Genomic DNA, 19,887 nt, shown 5'->3' with positions numbered 1-19,887 from the left:
ATAAATAAACCATACCTACTTCCAAAACTTTATCGTCCTAACGTCTCGTTCTTGTTCTTTCCTCGAGTTCTTAAGAGGATTATCTGTCGGCCTAAAAAAGCAAGCCTTTCAAATACACGTACGTATAGAACGTCATACGGTTTATTCAATTAACGAAAAGCGGTCAAATATTGGGTACGAGTGCCGCGACGACCGACGCGTATCAAGTGTTACGATAATGTTTCGTGGAGAAATGTCTTTTGGGTTCTATTAATTGGAAGTTCTATTCTATTTATAGGCTGTGTCATGTGGCGAGGCTTGGGGGAGGCCTATGTCCAGCAGTGGACGTCTGTGGGCTGATAAGAAGAAGAAGTTGTGTTGCTAGGATCGTGAGTATATTGTCTAAAATATGTGGGCAAAGTAAAAATCCAGAAGAGGCATTTCGAAAAAGATATGTACTCTTTATGGTTTTGCCTGATTTCGTAGCACCCTTCCATATTGGATTCAATTGAATCGACTATGCCGATGTGCATGTCCTACTTAAGATACACGTATTTTTTTAATAAAAACCCACTTATCATGTGTTACTGTACGAATTTTCAGATAAATTAAGAAAATCTTACCCGCAAAATTGATAAATTTTATTACCCGACTCGCCGTACTCGCCCGTTTCGCTGGGCATTCAAAATTGACATTATTATTTATTGTCATTATTATTAGGGAGTCCGACACGCATACAAATATTAGCCTATCTATTAAGTACATGTATTTTCTACATGGATACCACGTTTCAAGTCAATCGGATGAATGGTTCAGTAGTTATAACGGAACATCCGTAAAAACCACTGTAGATTTATATATTATGGAGGTTTTCTTGCACTATTACGTCGACTGAGCTCACACCCCGGAGATATGATATTTCAATTGAACTTTACAAGAGCCATTGAGCTTTCGCAATACGCCTCACAATGAGTATTTACGGATACATCGCGCGACTCGTGTGATATGGTGTTTAGATGCTTCGTTGTGCCCATAGTAGCTCCAATGATCATGACCGACAATGGCCACTCAATTTTGGGGCTATATCTAGTATAGAACATAAGATATTTGATTGCTGTCTGAATCTCGCTAACGACATTTTCAAGAGAGGTTTGCATGTGTACAAGTCCTAAATACTAACAATCGGACCGGCAGAATTACCAAGTAATTTCACTCGCATGGTATACTTCTTCCCTTTGTTATCGCTACCCTCAAACGATCTTTTGCGAACTAAAAAAACCTGACGACCTACTACTAAACTAACATTTTTTTTACTGGTGGTAGGACCACTTGTGAGTACGCGCGGATAGGTACCACCGCCCTGCCTATTTCTGCCGTGAAGCAGTAATGCGTTTCGGTTTGAAGGGTGGGTCAGCCGTTATAACTATACTGAGACTTTAGAACTTGTATCTCAAGGTGGGTGGCGCGTCTACGTTGTAGATGTCTATGGGCTCCAATAACCACTTAACACCAGGTGGGCTGTGAGCTCGCCCAACCATCTAAGCAATAAATAAAAATTAATGCAAATTCATTCCTAATCACTTGTTTTTAACTTGAGTACAAATCCTTGTAATATATTATTGTATGGAAATTTTCTGTACGTTTCCAGTAATATTGGCACCTCGTTTCGGCGCATAAAAATGTTTGTCACAAAACGAATACAAAATCAAAATTGTATTTCACTTATGTTATTTTCATATAATGGAACTGATGCCAATTCTTTAGACCGGGAAGAGCGATAAAAATGTAACAAAATTACTTCTTGCATATATTTTTAACAAGTAATTTTTACGTTTACATATTATGTGTCTTTTGAAAATAGAGTACTTTGAATTCCAAATGGACTAAGGATCTCGCGGGTTGTCCAGCCCATAGCCATCACAACATTCGTCATCATCCACCTTTATTTTCAACATCTTATAAAAACTTGATTCAAAACTCGATGATACACACCTTTTTTCTTCCCTACCTAAGCTTATGGCTTTAAGAGGCCATTTAGGCGTAACTCTAACCAGTAAGTGTGCTCACGGGGCAAACCTGACGACGTTGCTAACACTAGCCCTAGCAAGAGCAGCGCTTCGCAGAATCTACCACCGGATCGGAAACGCGACCCACTGAGAAGATCCGGTGAGAAACTCAGTGGGCTGTGTCTGTGGGTTAATTTACTCGCCGAGCCCTTCGTCGCAAGCGACGGGTTCGACGAGAACGATGACCGACGCTTGGGGTACCTAATAGAACCTGATACACATCTCTTTCATTTTTACCGCCATTTTTCCGTGTGACTATAAGTACATTGTATGTAACACTAATAACGTTTTAGCGGACTAGGCCAAGATGGAAAGCCTTGAGTTCCCTAGCAACAACAGTTGGCGCCTCTCATCAGACGTTTTGTTCGATTATATTAAAAATTCCTTACCAAGTTTACACAGTGTGTCACAATTTATATAAAATTAAGGAACCATTGTTGTCTTTATTGCGTCTATATTTCGTGAAATTCGGTAATACGCAAATGTTTAAACAATTGCCGTTCACGACTGTGCCGCGCTAAGGTTAAGCGAAGGTGAATTGAATGAATATGTACTTTAAACAGATTTAGATAGAGAATAAATTAAATTAATGTATACTTTTAGTCAGTTATTATTTGCTTAGACAGACATACTAGTGTTTTCAGTGACCCACAGCTATATGCAAATGAGATTGCAGTTACTTCTCTCCAGAATTAAAAGCTAAATTAAATCTTAAATTCAGTGCCTTAGAATTCAATGTGCCCCGCAATGTCATCAGCGTTAAATTGTAAAGTAAAAATGATGGAGCCATTTTTAAGTGTTTTTTTTTTTGGTCAGGATGAAATCGCCGGACTTCCGCCCTCCCCTGGGGATGAAGGGCGGGGCATGTCGGAGTCGAACTGACTAAAACCTCCTGTCGCTCAATAACCCGCGTCCGAACCTCGCATGAGACAGAACCCATGAAAAGGCAAAGGGGGGAAAGTGAAGCGTTTAGTGCGGAGCACATCTCTCCCATCACCCTCCCCCTCGGGACGCCGGACTGGCGGTCGTCGGCGCCACGACCACCAGCCCTCTCGGTCGGCAGGCTATCCGGAGCCCGCCTAGATGGCGCCGGTTAGAATGGGTTATCCTACGGAATACCCCGCTGGGTCAGAACCAGCGTGGGTCGAGGATAGCCGGCCTTCCATCACCCGGATGCTCTTGCGTAAAACGCGTGCAGAGCAGCTTGCACGTCGTCTTCTTAGGCCCCCTTCGCCGGTCCCCAGACCGACATGTGAAGGGGACCCGAAACCCTTAGAGGGCCAGGGCTTGGGCGAGATCCGCCTCCCTGGCCCCCGCCCGACGGCGGCGGCCTTGCGCGTCTCTCACGCGCCCCGCCGCCTCCTTCTGCGAGATGGTGCACTCGCAGAAGTCGAGCATCGCCTTCCACGACTCGTCGTCGCCGAGCATCGATGCCACAACACTCGGCAACGACAAGTCGTTTCCTATTTTTGCGACGAGGACACGGCGCCACCCCTCCCATGCGGGGCAGGCGACGAGCGTATGCTCTGCCGTGTCCAAGTCGCAACCACAATGGTGGCACTCTGCCGTCGGCTCGGCTGTGATCCGGTGCAGGAACTCACCGAAGCAACCATGCCCAGTGAGCACCTGCGTGAGCCGGAAAGTGAGGCGTCCTCTGTCACGATTCACCCAATCCACAAGGACCGGGCGAATCGCCTCGACGGTCCTACGACCAGCCGAAGGATCAGCCAGCCGTCTGGACCATGACTCCAGCACGGACCGCCGAGATTGGGCCCTCCGCGCTCTGACCACACTGGGGCTGGGACGCGCCACGTCCCGGGCACGAAGGTCAGCCCGCCACTGATAGTCAGCGGCGAGCGCCTCCGCTTCCAGAACCCAAGGCGGCGTCCCAGCCAGTACACACGCCGCCTCAAAGGAGATGGTGCGATAACCACGGATGACCCTGACCGCGATGGTGCGTTGCGGCCGTTGCAGCAGCTTCGCCACCCCCGCGGTCAGGGACTGGCCCCACACAGGTGCCCCGTATAGGGCCATTGATCGCACCACCCCCGTATAGAGACGGTGCGTCACCTGGTCATTTTTAAGTGTATATAGTTTCCAAAGTGGGATTAATTTCCATGATATTTAAATTTTTAGGTATGCTTATTAAAGGTCCCAACATAGTGCACCATTTTTATATTCTTCGAATGCGCACTTGATGGCAGGTCCGTAATCATTGACATCTTACAATACTTTAAAGATGTGGAATACCTTCATGTTCTATCTAATAATCGTCTAAGACATGAAATAAAAATCTCAATTAAAGTAAGAAAATGAGTGAAGAAAAGAAACATTGCTTTGTGGTATCATACAGGATGGCGGTGCGAACCTTATACTCTCATACTCATACTTAGACCAGAACTTAGCCAGGTAACGACGCCTATTAAAACATTTCTATCAATTTATTTAACAGAATCTCTGAACGCAATCGTCGCCAATTTCAAGACATCCTATTAACTGGATAATTTGGATACGCATCAAGAACCAATCCCACGATAATAAATAACTGGAAACAAATCAAGCACGATCATCTGGACCGAAATTAGGATTCCCTGTGTTATGGTTACCAGAGACTGACAAACATACGTTTAAATATATGTAGGATTGGTAAGAACGGAACGTATGACTAGAGTGTGGAACGGAGCGTTAAGATGTGAGTGAGAGAAAACGGAAAGAAAGAGAGAAAAGAATGACAGATAGAATGACAGAGAATTGGAAGATGGCAAAGACGGTTGAAAAATGAGCAAAACGTAATAAGTCTTAATTATTAATTATTATTTTAATAGAAGATTTTGGAAGAGTGGAACTTTTGTTTTATGTGCTGCGATCCCCTATTCTACATATATAATAAGTACTCATACAAAGAGCAAACAAACAAACCAAATATATTTTTATCTATACCTCTATGTGTTTTTCTAGTTTTTAAACTACATAAAATATATTAAGTTATATTCATTTAAGAATATGTCGTTGCGCTATGGTCGAATTAGTTTGTGAATTAAACAAAAATTAAAAAACATTTGAAAGGATACAATTTTTAAGGCTCTGTTCCGGAAGTCTACTACCGTGAAAAACTGGTGAGGCTCCAGTATGTCCAAGAGATGATGAGGAGCCATCTCCCGTTCTTGAGGACTCGCTTTTGCCGTCACGATATCCAATCCTTTGTATATCTGAAACAATATACGAAAACAGTTTTAAGCTTCAGTTTATAGATCGTTTATTTTCTCAAAAGAACAACCTGTCCAGTCAAGAAGAATAGAATAATTAAAAAGTTTTTAAAGGAAGTCAAATTAAAGTCGTCGTGGCCTAAAGGATAAGAGCGCCTTTTTTTCCCTACCTAAGCTGATAGCCTTGAGAGGCTATTTCAGCGTAACCTTAACTAGTAGGTGAACTCACGGGGCTCAAACCTGACGACGTTGCTAACACGAACTCTAGTAAGAGGCGTGCTTCGCAGAATCTACCACCAGATCGGAAACGCGACCCACTGAGAAGATCCAGCGAGAAACTCAGTGGTCTGTGTTACTGGGTTAATTTACTCTCCGAGCCCTTCGTCGCAAGCGACAGGTTCGACGAGAACGGTGACGGTTACTGCTTCACGGCAGAAATAGGCAGGCTGATGATATCTACCCGTGCGAGCTCACAAGACGTCCTACAACCAGTAATTTCTGCCGCGAAATAGTGCGCTTCTTTTTAATAGGTGATGCATTTTATTTCACTTAACCCAACTATACCTATTCCACTTTCGATAACTACTGTCTACTGTTACATTCCGAGGTTTACGTCAGACCAGCTGTCCAACATGAACACGCATTGCTCTTTTACGCGTACCTAATTCCCAGTAGCTTTAAGGGCTATTCCGGCTTCAGCCTAACTATTAATTGAGATCATGGGATTCACTTTGAATTCGCATTGCGCTGGACCCACATTGTCAACATTGTTATAGTTTGTAACATGGAGACTTTACCCCGAACGCCAAGGTTCCTTGAAATTTCCGTCAACCGATTCAGTAGATAAACTGAACATTCAAAATGTCCCGATGAAACGCCGATACGTCAGAGCGTTGGCGTCACATTACGCTTCCGGGGCAAGTCAATCCTGAGATTATGTTAATACGCATAAAGCGTATGTAACAGGGTCACGGAGGGAAGCACCTGAGAAGCAGTACCGTAATGCTTCAGGACAGCTACGCTTTAATATTCATGATCACGAAGCCAACGAATTTGTTTTGTGACGCCGGATACGGAAATAAACGACTCCCACGTCGCATTGTACACGGGAACAGTTCCTCATTATTGACGTCGATGTGTGGGTGATCGCAGACCCCGTGACCTAGGGCTGGTAACCGGAGTTCCTGGATAACACAACGCGAACGCCACCTTGTAACATGAGATTGAAACGCGGCATTTGGTTAATAGAGAAGACCAGGGTAAGCAATTATCTATGCTATTTCTACGGACAGATTGAATGATTAATTGACGATGATAAAAAAGGTTTCATCTATGTTTGTATGTATACATATGAATTTTAGTTTATTTAGAAGTTTTTTTTTCTAAATCACGTAAAAAGGGCTAAATGTATCTAGATGAAATTTTGCGTAAAGACACTTTTAATACATGGATTAACGCATACTCTCATCTCGGAAAATGATATAAAGCGGGCAGCAACACTGGCTATATTTGCTTTAATAAATATATAACATTGGTTCACTGCTTCGTATTTTACATAGCTGCAGATCCAAACAAATCCAATAGGTAGATTACAGACAAGCAACTCTTTGCTCCGAAAAAGCAACGTATTTAATAATTATCATTATATTTGAAATAAAAATTTAACACGGACGGATTCACGGGTCACGTCTCGTATTAAATGATGCTTATGAATATAAGCGTGCTGACGAAAACGATTTTCGTGATAAAAAACATTTTGTGTCAACATTAATTTGCGTTATTACTACTGCATATTTAGAGATCGCATGATTTTCTTTACCCAAGATCCTGCGGTAAACCCAAGAAACACTGGTTGAATATGGCAAAGGCGGATATGGATTAGAATAACCTAACCCATAAGGATGATGAAGACCGGGCAAAGTTGAGGAGTTTAAGTAGGAAATCGGACCTTGGCACTAGACCGGGAAAGCTGTAGGAAGAAGAAGAAGAAGAAGGGTACCCATTTCTGGCGCGTCACCGTCACAATTATGGTTCCAAGATTGCTTCTCTTTCGACTTCATATGGCCCACCTGATCTTGACTAGTCCCTCGCTCAAAAGCATCAGCAATGCTAGAAGCAAATCTTTTAAACGAGCAAGCGCAATTCATTTCTCCTTAAACCACTTATTCTATTCCATCTTAACATTACCTAAACTAACAACTTCCAGATTTCAACAGAGCAAAGATCAAGACCACAAAAAAAACCCAAATAAAATCATTGTCAGATCACGTGTACGAACGAATCCAATACATTATATTTTATCTCGTTTGCCGATTGCGTTACAAATAATGTATACACACACTTAAATTTGTAATTACTGTGTCGACGGGGTTATCTATTCAAACCTTCCTGATGTTCCATTCACAAGATCAAAGTCACCTTGTAAATCGTCAACAAAAACTTTATTATCTCATTGTTAAATGTTATCTTACAATGTTGCTTTTGGTTTTGCATTACGCATATTTGCTATTATTTCGTTTTTATTAAAGTACATATTTGTGTGTATGTTAATTATTTTTCGTGGACTAATTGACTTGCATTAAACCACTGTTGCCGTAGTGACTTGTGGCTATTTTGAAGTTACTACAAATGTTTTTTTTAAACGATTATACATGATTAAATAAGCTTACTGTCCAATTGGTGTTAAGTAGATAACAGAACATTTGACTGCTTCGCGGTACGGTTTTTTATTTTTTTTTTATTGCTTAGATGGGTGGACGAGCTCACAGCCCACCTGGTGTTAAGTGGTTACTGGAGCCCATAGATATCTACAACGTAGACGCGCCACCCACCTTGAAATATAAGTTCTAAGATCTCAGTATAGTTACAACGGCTGCTCCACCCTTCAAACCGAAACGCATTACTGCTTCACGGCAGAAATAGCATCACGGTACGGCTGATGATGAAGAAATCACTTCGAATCTCGTTCGTTTCGTTTATTAAAGTACTTAGGGGTTGTATGAAAGTACTTACAATAAAGGGTGATCTCAATTTACATTACCCTTATATAATTTTTTTTTTTTTAATACGCTTTTATTAGCTTCAGACGTATGTTTTTTTATTTTTATTGCTTAGATTTGTGGACGAGCTCACAGCCCACCTGGTGTTAAGTGGTTACTGGAGCCCATAGACATCTACAACGTAAATGCGCCACACGCCTTGAGATATGGTTCTAAGGTCTCAGCGGTGGTACCTACCCGTGCGGACTCACAAGAGGTCCTACCACTAGTAATTACGCAAATTATAATTTTGCGGGTTTGATTTTTATTGCACGATGTTATTCCTTCACCGTGGAAGTCAATCGTGAACATTTGTTGAGTACGTATTTCATTAGAAAAATTGGTAGCCGCCAGCGAGATTCGAACACCGGTGCATCGCTCGATACGAATACACCGGACGTCTTATCCTTTAGGCCACGACGACTTCAGATGTAGGTATGTTAGTATGTAAAGGAGTCTTTGAACATGATTTTGACCCCCTTCAAAACGTCGGATTAACTCGAAATTTGGTATACTTATTAAGAACCGATGACACTTCAATATTAAAAAAATATTGAAAAAATTGAAATTCATCTAAAAATTAAAAATAAATAATAGTTTAAAAAAAGTAACAAAATACGCTTTTATAGAAAATCCAACTAAAAAATAGAAAATAAATTTAAATTAAAAAAAGTGTAAGAAAAAATGATTTTATTGTAAAAAAAAAGCGTGATACTTTGTTAGTTTTTTTAAACTATTATTTATTTTATAATTTGGAACGAATTTCCTTATGGGACGATGCGCAGGGGTACTCTAACCAGGAAAAAACGTCCGTAACGTAAAATTTTTATTAGTAACGCACACAGTGTACGACTTAACTTTGTAATAACGTACAAAAATAACATATTTTTATTATATATTTTTTATAAATCGTTGTTAATAAAATAATGTTGATAACTTTGTAAAGTAGTTTTTTATAAATTTATCAATAACAAAATCATGATAAAAAATGTATAGCCGAATAATTATTTTCTTTATACCTCGAATAGAACTTAAAATTAATATTTTTATAAGGAACTTCGTTCCTATTCGGTGTCCCACGACACTACACAACTTTTTTTTATTGCCCTTGTAGGGAGACGATCATACGGCCCACCTGATGGTGAGTAGTCACCGTCGCCCATGGACTTCAGCAATGCCAGGGGCAGAGCCAAGCCGCTGCCTACCGAAATTATTTATCTCTGCATTTTTGTGAGTGACCATTATCTATCGGGTCACCGATATTATTACACGTACCTAATATTATTTTCTAACTACGAAGGCGTACAGTTGTTTACGTAAACATCACTCATTCAACACTACGATTTGTTTACAATTCTATTATAATATTTCATTCATTAGCGATCCCTTGTCTCGTTCTGATTTCTTGATTGACGTAAGCCATGTCGTCCTATTCGCGTTTTTCCATTTTTGTCCTTAGACCACTAGCTATCAATAAAGACAAAAGGGATTCGCTAATTTGGCATCAAGCGTCAAATATCTCACGTCAGTTATTTAAACATTATTTAAGCAATCAAAAATGAAATTGGTACGAATAATATTACTGACATAATTTACTGAGATACTATTAATTGAAATAGTATTAACATTTATTGAAATAATATTTATTAAAATAATGATTTTTGTTTTTTTTATTATCCTGCCCTTTTTTAATGTGCCTGGCAACACTGAAAATGTATTGTGAGAACATCCAAACAATATTATGCTACTGGCACTCGAGCCCTCAAGTGGCTTTCGTGCAACAAGACAGATCTATTGAAGAATCTTTCTGTGCATAGTTTTAAGTGAATGAGCTTAGTAATGAGAATATTTTGGCATGTGTTAAATTATGTTACCTACTTAAATTCTCTTGACGTCTCTGTAAAAATGTATCAACTGCAGCTAGTATTGCACGGATGTATATCGACGCTTGAAAGGCAAACCTGACTAAGCGACAGTGCGTGAACTTTACAGTAGACTAATTTAAAGTTGAAATACCTGAAAAAAATTCTATTTTAACAAATCTAGCTGTAGGATTGAAATGATTTTAATAGACCTAGAAATATATATTTTTTGCGCATCGAATATGGATATTGCCTATCATTTATGTATAAAGCAGTTATTGTCGTTGTCACGTTTGCCTTTCAAGCGTCGATATGTAATTTTTTAATGTAAGATAGCTAATTCCTACTTTTATACAGTAGTCTAAAGACCGAGACTGCTAGAAAAAACTACCTGAAATTCATACAAGAGCGATTCTTAGAACAGGCATATTCAATATTTCGCTCCTCATAACAAGATTTAATTTGGCAAATTCACTTCGATGCTTATCAACATCGATAGCGTTATCGACAAAGGGTTCGGCGAGTAAATTAACCCACAGACACAGCCCACTGAGTTTCTCGCCGGATCTTCTCAGTGGGTCGCGTTTCCGATCTTGTGGTAGATTCTACGAAGCACTGCTCTTACTAGGGCCAGTGTTAGCAACGTCCTCAAGTTAGAGCCCCATGAACTTACCTACTCGCTCGGTTACACTGTTTTTATTGGTGGTAGGACCTCTTGTGAGTCCGCGCGGGTGGATACCACCAGCCTGCCTATTTTTGCCGTGAAGCAGTAATGCGTTTCGGTTTGAAGGGTGGGGCAGCCGTTGTAACTATACTGAGACCTTAGAACTTATATCTCAAGGTGTGTGGCGCATTTTACGTTGTGGATGTCTATGGGCTCCAGTAACCACTTAACACCGGGTGGGCTGTGAGCTCGTCCATTCATCTAAGCAATGAAAAAAAAACACACTGTTACACTTACCAGTTTAGTTAGGAAAACAAAAACATTATAAAACAATTCCAATCAAATCCGGAGCATCAACGAAGCGTTAAATACTTGATTAGCAAAACTAGACGCTACCTCTCCGCTCTCACAATCTCGGCCTGATTTATCTATTTAAAAGCGAAGCCATGACCCGATCTCGTTTGATAAATTGACTTGCTGATAAACCTAAAATTTTAACCGAGATAACGTAGCGACATGTTGAAAAACCGATTTAGTAGTAGATATATAATAATATTGCGATACTCGAATTTGATATTTCAAATGCGTTTCTAATAATACTATTGTAGTGCCTATTCGTTTGAAAAATCGAAATTCAACCGTACTTACTGACACTTCAAGATTTGTACACATTATATCTACGAATAAATTATTTGTTCGTAGCATTATATCGATAGATGTAAGGCTATTTAGTTTAAGCGAATTTTTCACATTGTAATTAAAGGTGCGTTTTATTTGATACTAGCTTTTTCTCGCAACTTCGTCCGCGTAGAATAGTTACTTTGGCATAACGCTAAATTTTCCCCGCCTCTTCATTTACGTAGAAAGTGAAAATATTTTTGAATAATAGAATGTTAAGGAGTTATTTAAGGTACCAAAATCACGTTTTTTAATCGACTTGCATTGGACTTAGCGTGATGTTATATAGTCTATAGCCTTCCTCGATAAATGGGCTATCTAACACTGAAAGAATTTTTCAAATCGGACCGGTAGTTCCGGAGATTAGCGCGTTCAAACAAACAAACTCTTCAGCTTTGTAATATTAAGTATAGATAAGCATCAACAGTTCGATGTTTTTAATTGAACTACAATTAAATTTACTCTATTGAAATATGTAAAGTTTTTTTTGTTATGGTATTTTTTCCAAGTTTCGAACTTTAAATGGCTCCTCTCCTGTAAAGTTGCAAAAATGTCGCTTAAGCTAAATCGCCTTCAACCCCTTAATTTGTGTACTCGGGACCGGAAACACATATACAAGACAATAGTAATTACATCAAATCCTGGAATAACAAAATTCTTATTATTAATTTATGGATTTTACTCCTCTTTTTCTTTATATGGTAAGCCGGGAATTGAACACTCTTCCTAACAGCTAATCGAGGAGAAACGATCCGTCTTCTGTCTATTCTTCTTTTCTTTTTTTATTGCTTAGATGGGTGGACGAGCTCATAGCCCACCTGGTGTTAAGTGGTTACTGGAGCCCATAAACATCTACGACGTAAATACGCCACTCACCTTGAGATATCAGTTCTAAGGTCTCAGTATAGTTACAACGGCTGCCCCACCCTTCAAACCGAAACACATTTCTGCTTCACGGCAGAAATAGGCAGGGCGGTGGTGCCTACCCGCGCGGACTCACAAGAAGTCCTACCACCAGTAATTACTAATTACGCAAATTAAAAGGAGAAACCCCATTTTGGGCCTAAGCGTTACACGAATGGGATATGTACCAAAAAATTCGTCTATTTTGCTTGATTAACCTATTGAAATCTTAGCTTCATTGACAATGGCCAAGTGTAGAAAATAAGTTGAATTCAATTTTTTGTTTTAAACAATCTTTGTAAACATCTGCAACACTTATTTCAATCTACATAAGTAGCTCCACAAACGTGCGGATTAGAATTAGAGCATCCATAAAATAGGATCGATTTAGTGGAAATCGAGTATAAAAAATAATTAATACTCTTTTGCTTTAGGATAAATGACTGTTTTTATAGGTATTTTAATCAATGTAAATAGAGTATGGCCATCGAATCGTGACACAACTACTTACAATGGCGGCAATTCAAAATATCTACAACTGACAACATTAATTATAGCATGAAAGGGTAGTTTTGCATTTTTATATTAATGTGACTATGCCATAGAAAAACACAAATGTATCAAATCGTGTTATTTATCTTTAATGTTGCCAACTGAAGATATTTTGGATTGCCGCTATTTAGTTGTGCCATGATTCGCTGGCCAGACTATAAGCTTAATCTCGTTGAATAACGTAACGTAAAGCACCAAAATCTACTAACAAAAATCATTAAAAGAAATAAATAACTGTGCCATTTAGTTATGACACGAAATCATGTCGGCAACTGCGGCAATTCAAAATATTTTCAACTGCCAATCTTAAATATAACATGAAAAAGTCGATTTGGTACTTTGAGTTTTTCTATGGTGTATTTACATTAATAATTTTACTGGTGGTAGGATCTCTTGTGAGTCCGCGCCTCCCGTCCGCCTATTTTTGCCGTAAAGCAGTAATGCGTTTCGGTTTGAAGGGCGGGGAGCCGTTGTAACTATACTGAGACCTTAGAACTTATATCTCAAGGTGGGTGGCGCATTTACGTCGTAGATGTCTATGGGCTCCAGTAATCACTTAACATCAGGTGGGCTGTGAGCTCGTCGATGGGTATCTAAGCAATAAAAAATAAAAATAAAAAAGGCATGAAATAAAATGAAATGAAATGTAATGAGATAATATGGGAGCACGTAATGATTTATATTTTATATAAAAAAGTTATCATATAAATATAGTTTTTCATATAAAAAAGTTTTCATTAAAATTAAAATAAGACTGACCTAAAGGTCTTAGTTACCAGGTCATAAAATCCCTTAAAAAAATCATTTCGTGCGCAGCATAAGTGTATAATCTATGGTGCGCACGCAGCGCGTTTCGCAATTTTCGCATTACGTTGTTTTTAATTTTTGGCTTTCGTTCGTTTTCGTAAGCAACCTAACGCGCGATTTCTCGTAACAGGTTCCATTTTTATTTTAAAGCAACCTGTTGCTGCAACAGGTTTCGTAAAAAAATACTCATCTTTAGTAGGAAACAGCCTCAAAAATATCGTTTTTATTAAAATATCTCCAACAATAAACATAACCTAAAATGTAAACATTGTCTGTTTTTACCAATTTGGCCATTGCTGGGGGACCTGAAAATTGGGCTCATGAAACCTTCTTAGGTATTGTAACTTATGCCCAAATTCTAGCACTGTAACGCCAGGCCCAAGTTTGTATCGATTTCGGGTTTGTCCTTTTGCAGGTTTGATTTTTATTACACTAAGTTATTCCTTCACCGTGGAAGTCAATCTTGAACATTTGTTGAGTACGTATTTCATTAGAAAAATTGGCACCCGCCTGGGATTCGAACACTGGGGCATCGCTCGACACGAATGCACCGGACGTCCTATCCTTTAGGCCACGACGACGACTACCTTCTTCCTGTGATCATCGGAGCGTGGACTAGAGCACCCACAAACAAGGTAAAAACAAACTGATCAAAACAATAGCAGTTGGTGTTTCGAATTTATTTTATCGAAACATTAATATATCTGTGCGAGACACTAAAACTACAGAAGTAAGAATGTTTATTTTTGTAACCAAACAAAGATGATAATTCGGAACAATGATAATTGTTATTTCTTACCGTTATAACAACGAGACATTTTACAATATTGTTTTTCTTTTGAAATTTCTTTTAGTTCATCTATTTGTGGTTCTATTATAAGTATGATTTGCATTTTATGATTATTATTATAATATTATACAACGGACATCCAAAAACCGCTACAAGAACTCAAGGTAAATACGAAATAAATATTTAAAACTGTTTATGTTCACTCAGACTCGAATAAAACACCCGTTAAGTGCAATATTAAGCAGGACTCATCGATTAGCGGATAGATTACGAGATTGACTTGATAATCTTTTAGCCTTCCAGAATAATAATAATAACTAGGAACAAATCACGCATGTTCATCCGGCCCCAACTTAGGATACCCTGTGTTGGGTTGAGTAGCAGAGACTCTGTCGGTGATGGTCACGGGGCAACCTGACGGGATTGAGGCTGCGCCGCGCACTGCCGTCACTCCAGCGCGCTGGCACCAGGAGGACGGGACGACGCGTCGGCGGCTGCGGACTGCGATGTGGCCTGCATTGTCGTCGTCGCTGTCGTCGCCGAACATAGTGTGGAAGAGCAACCCGGTCGGCGGTGTATCGCGTTCCGACCCGGCAGGCTGGTTCTGGCCCAGCAGGGTATCCCGGAAAACCAGCGGCATCGCCCGGGCGGCCTGGTAGGGCTGCCGTACTGCAGAGACCGGCGTCGTTAGTCGTCGACTATCGCCTCGACGACACGTCGGTTGGTCTGGTTGTAGTGTTGACCGCGGGAACGCCCCTACTCTGACCGGGTTCTGACCCTGGACGGAGATCGGACGTCGGGTGTAAGAGTGCAGGGGAGTCGTTTAGTGCGGTAGGACCCTAAAATTCCTTGGGCTCGCGGTCTGCTCCCAACATCAGCAGATCATCAAGTCATACCCCGCGCGCCCCCTAGGCACGGGGACCTCGTAGGAGGTGGGGCCCAGGGCCCGAGTAAAAAAAAAGGTAGCAGAGAGTGATAATCACGTAAACTAACCCATAGACACAGCCCACTGAGTTTCTCGCGGGATCTTCTCAGTGGGTCGCGTTTCCGGTCCGGTAGGCAGCGGCTTGGATCTGCCCCTGGCATAGCTAAAGTCCATGGGCGACGGTAACCACTCACCATCAGGTGGGCCGTATGCAAGCCTGTCTGCAAGGGCAATAAAAAAATATCGTCGCAAGAATTGATACCAGGACAGTCGCGCACACAACGTTATCGCTGTAATTACAGAACTAAATACCTCTGATTCGGAACGTTATTTTGTTACTATGGTCACCAAAAAAACAGGGTTATGTGATAAGTGACAGCGATTTTATAGAGCTAGTGTTAGTAGAGCTAGTGCTAGTAGAGCTAGAGCTAATATAATTGTAATTTCGATTCTCATATCAAAAGGTGAATGACGAAGCGTTAAAATATCTTAGTCTCTATTATAGCACCTACTTCAAAAGGAAGGATTCTAAATATACTGTAAGTTACAAGACCTTTTTTTTGCTCTAGAAGCTTACGTCTTTCTCGTATCTGGAGCGGATATACTTCCACGACAAAAAAAAAATTCAACAGTAAAAAAAGATGTGTTTTCGTTAATACATTTTTTTAAATAAAGTTGCCTTAAAAAGTCCTATAGCATTTAAGTGATTTCTCTGAAGATCTACAAGTATTATAGCATCGATCAGTTTATAACTTAGACCGCAACCTAGAACGCTACCAACAGAATACCACACCGCAACATTCGCTCAAAAATCACCAGATAAGAGGAATCAGCCAAGGCCAGTGCGTTATCAGCGAAATGTGCGTAATAAAAAGCAGCTAGTATTCGATAAGTTGCAAAAATTTTAAATCGATGGTTTTTTTTTTTAAATCCGCCAACGAAAATGTTCAATGTTTTTTGAAGTCACCAAAAATTATTCTATTACCAATTATGTTTTACATATTCAATGTTTCAGTCAAACATGAATCAATTGTTTAGTGGGATGGTTATTACTTTTTTTTTTAATTTTCCCCTCAAATTGCGGCATAGTTTCGACAACATAACTATATTGTTGATGGGCAGACGAGCTCACACCCAATCTGGTATTTGTCTTGGTATTAGTCTACCGACTCCATAGACATCACATATTAAATGCTGCCGCCCACTTTGGAACACGAGGTAGAACTGTTTTATGTATCAACAGTTCTACCATTCAAACCAAAATATTTGCGTCCTGCTTCCAAATTTTAAAATCTTCCGGAACCACGAAAGCTTATAGCGATGGAGGCACCGAATTAAAATGACGGTAGATTTTTTTTGTATAAACCATTCATATATCTGCCCTCGTGATCCGGAAATAACTCATTGATATTTTTTTCTCCCTTAAAAAATGGGGTGGTAGTTTGTGGCTCAGGGCCCATCTTGAGAAGAGTGGTTACCAGAGCTCATAGATATCGGTGATTCGACGAGAACGATGACCGGTGCTTGGGGTACCTAAAAGCATCGTCGGTGGATGGGGAGGATCCGTAATGACGTGACTACAAACACTTGATTTATGTCAAACAGAATCCGCCTTTTTTAAGGTTTTTATCTTCCAAAAAGTGGTACCGAGTTTGAAAATCATGTTTCAGTTTGAATTAATGTTAATCCCAACGGCTGTGAGTTTTTATTTCAATATTTCTTGTGTACAACAGAAACGTTTTCAATCTCAATAATGGTGTTGTGATTCGCTTGGGAAGATTTTCGTCGTTTTTAATAGCCGCGTAATTTTACTTCTATTTTCGTTCCGTCTTTATAGTAATTAAAACACATTAATCATTTTAATTATTTATCGTCGCTTAATTTGTCGAAATCTATTTTAAGTTTTAATATTATTATGTTTGCTAATAACGTCACTAGTTGCAATCGCTAATTGTATGAAAACTTAAGATTTGCTTGAAACCACTCGTGCGTCAGGTATCGTTGATGGTGCTATGACAGGTTTTTATTCTTAATGATAGTTGGTTCTACGTAAGTTTTTTTTTTGCATAGATAGATGGTCGGATGAGCTTACAGTCAGGAGCCCATAGACATCTAAAACCTAAATGCCGCCACCCAACTTGAGATATGAGTTCTAAGGTCTCAGTATAGTTACAACGACGGCCCCACCCTTCAAACACAAGTTTCCCCAGTATCCTGTTCCAAAATAAGTCCTCTGAAGCCACCGTGGCGTACAGGATGCCCGGTGTACTTATATCGACTGAAGCGACTGACTCTCTCTCTCTCTCTCTCTCTCTCTGTCCTCTCTCACTCACTCTTTCACTCTGTCACTCTCTCTCTCACTCTCTCACACTCGCACTATCAATAAACAAGGTATATTTTCTCGGACTTGTACATTCTTAAATTAAATTTATCTGTATGCGTAAGTTCATTACTCGGTAATCATTTACAACGTTAATTAAATTACAGTAGTTACGTAAAAATATCGATTTTTTTTTAAGAAATTCATTTACCTGCTAACAGCAAAAAATCTTTTGATGAAAATATATTTTTCGGGTACATTGTGAAACTGAATATTTTTAATGTTACGAAGAATTTTCCTACATTTTATCAAATTATTTATATATGGAGTTTTATAAGTTAATAGTATTTATTAGAGTTTACATATGATATCACTACATAGTATAAAACAAAGTTGCTTTTTCTGTCCTTATATCTGTTTGTCCCTATGTATGCTTAAATCTTTAAAACTACGGAACAGATTTTGATGGTTTTTTTTTTAATAGATAGAGTGATTGAAGAGGAAGATTTATATAATGTATAAAAAATGTGAGCCGTCACGGGACGCCTGGCAGATGTGAAACATCGACATTATTTTATAAAAGGATCCAGACGTTGGTTGTCTGAGCCCGACAGCCCGTGCAGCGGCCATCCCAGGCGGTGGTGTCCCGAGATACCCCCTGGGTTAGAACCAGCCTACCGGGTCGGGACGCGATACACCGGTAACCAGTCGCTTTTATGATGACTTCACTCCTCCTACAGGCTAGAGACCTGGTAGCGCGCCGCGCGGCTTAGACCCCTCAGGTCGCCCAGTGACCTTCACCGGGAGGAGGTCCTCGCCTACGGGGTTCAGGTTGAACGTTCGTACTATTTCCATCATCATTGTTGTTTTAGAAACAGGTGCTTTTTTACAAATAAACAAAAGATGTGTGGTGTCGTGGGACACCGGATAGGAACGAAGTTCCTTATTATAAAAATATTAATTTTAAGTTCTATTCGAGGTATAAAGAAAATAAAACTGGAGGTTTCGCAACAACCCACGGTCATTCGGTAACGTGCGAACTTATTGTGGTACACTTCATTCACGGTTGTTTGCATAAGAGTTAGTGTATTGCGCAAACGAACGCTGAGATCGTGGTCAATGAATGATAAAAAAAATGTTATTTTTTGTACGTTATTACAAAGTTAAGTCGTACACTGTGAGCATTACTAATAAAAATCTTACGTTACGGATGTTTTTCCGGTTAGGGTACCCCTCCGCATAAAGAACTTCGTTCCAAAAATAGAAACACTGATAATTATAGTGCAGAACACGTAAATTGGTATAACGGTCGAAGCAAATATATGACGCCACTAATTAGAGAATACATTAACGATATCGATTTCAGAATCCGCTTTCCCATCCCTATAGACAAATGTTACTGTAATGCAAATACTACAGACGATATAGTTATTGTTATCGAAGGTTAAAATAAAGTCGCGCGTTGCATAACGAATAAGAAATTAATCAGACGCAAAAATTTACCGTCTATTTTTTTGCACGCCTTGTAATTAATCTGAACTATATTTGCACGGTCCAATGGATGAATTTATTATATAGGTTTTTGACTTCAATTTTCTAAACATCAAATTAAATTTTATAAACCTCAAATTCAATTTTGTAAATATGAAATATTATTTCTATTCGAACATCAGGTTTTTTTTGTCTTCAAGTCATGTGTGTATTTTTTGCGTTTTCTGTTTTTTAATTTTAAAAGAATAATATTTTGTTTCTAACCTTTGAATAGAAATATAATATGATGATAACAAAATTTGAATTTGTTATTTATAAAATTAAATTTGATATTTAGAGGAAGAGGTAGGCTTGAGAAGAAGTGGATGTATTGCGTGAAAGACGATATGTGTAAGAGGGGAGTGAACGAAAAAATGGTATATGATAGAGGAGTATGGAAGGAGAAAACATGTTGCGCCGACCCCAGGTGACTGAAAGAAGGGCAAGAGAATTATGTAGGTGGACAATAATATGGCCCGATGGTGAATGGTGGCCGTCGACAGTCAAGCTACTGTCTACAGCTTAAAAAGTACTCGTGGCTAACAGCCTAACAAACATATCGCGCTC

At 39.5% G+C, this 19,887-nt stretch overlaps 1 protein-coding gene across 1 annotated transcript in view; it reads right to left on the bottom strand.

The window, feature by feature from the left end:
- Positions 1–19,887, bottom strand: part of LOC101746847 (tRNA dimethylallyltransferase) — a 280,541-nt gene that overhangs the window by 154,251 nt on the left and 106,403 nt on the right. Inside the window, exon 2 of the mRNA XM_038013943.2 lies at positions 5,117–5,254. Within this exon, the coding sequence (XP_037869871.1) occupies positions 5,117–5,254 (138 nt within the window). The remainder of the gene's footprint in view (positions 1–5,116; positions 5,255–19,887) is intronic.

Source organism: Bombyx mori, chromosome 11 (genome assembly GCF_030269925.1).
Source record: "Bombyx mori chromosome 11, ASM3026992v2".
NCBI classification, from domain to species: Eukaryota; Metazoa; Arthropoda; class Insecta; order Lepidoptera; family Bombycidae; genus Bombyx; species Bombyx mori.
Note: the sequence above shows the minus strand (reverse complement) of the source record. Positions and strands in the feature narration are given on the sequence as shown.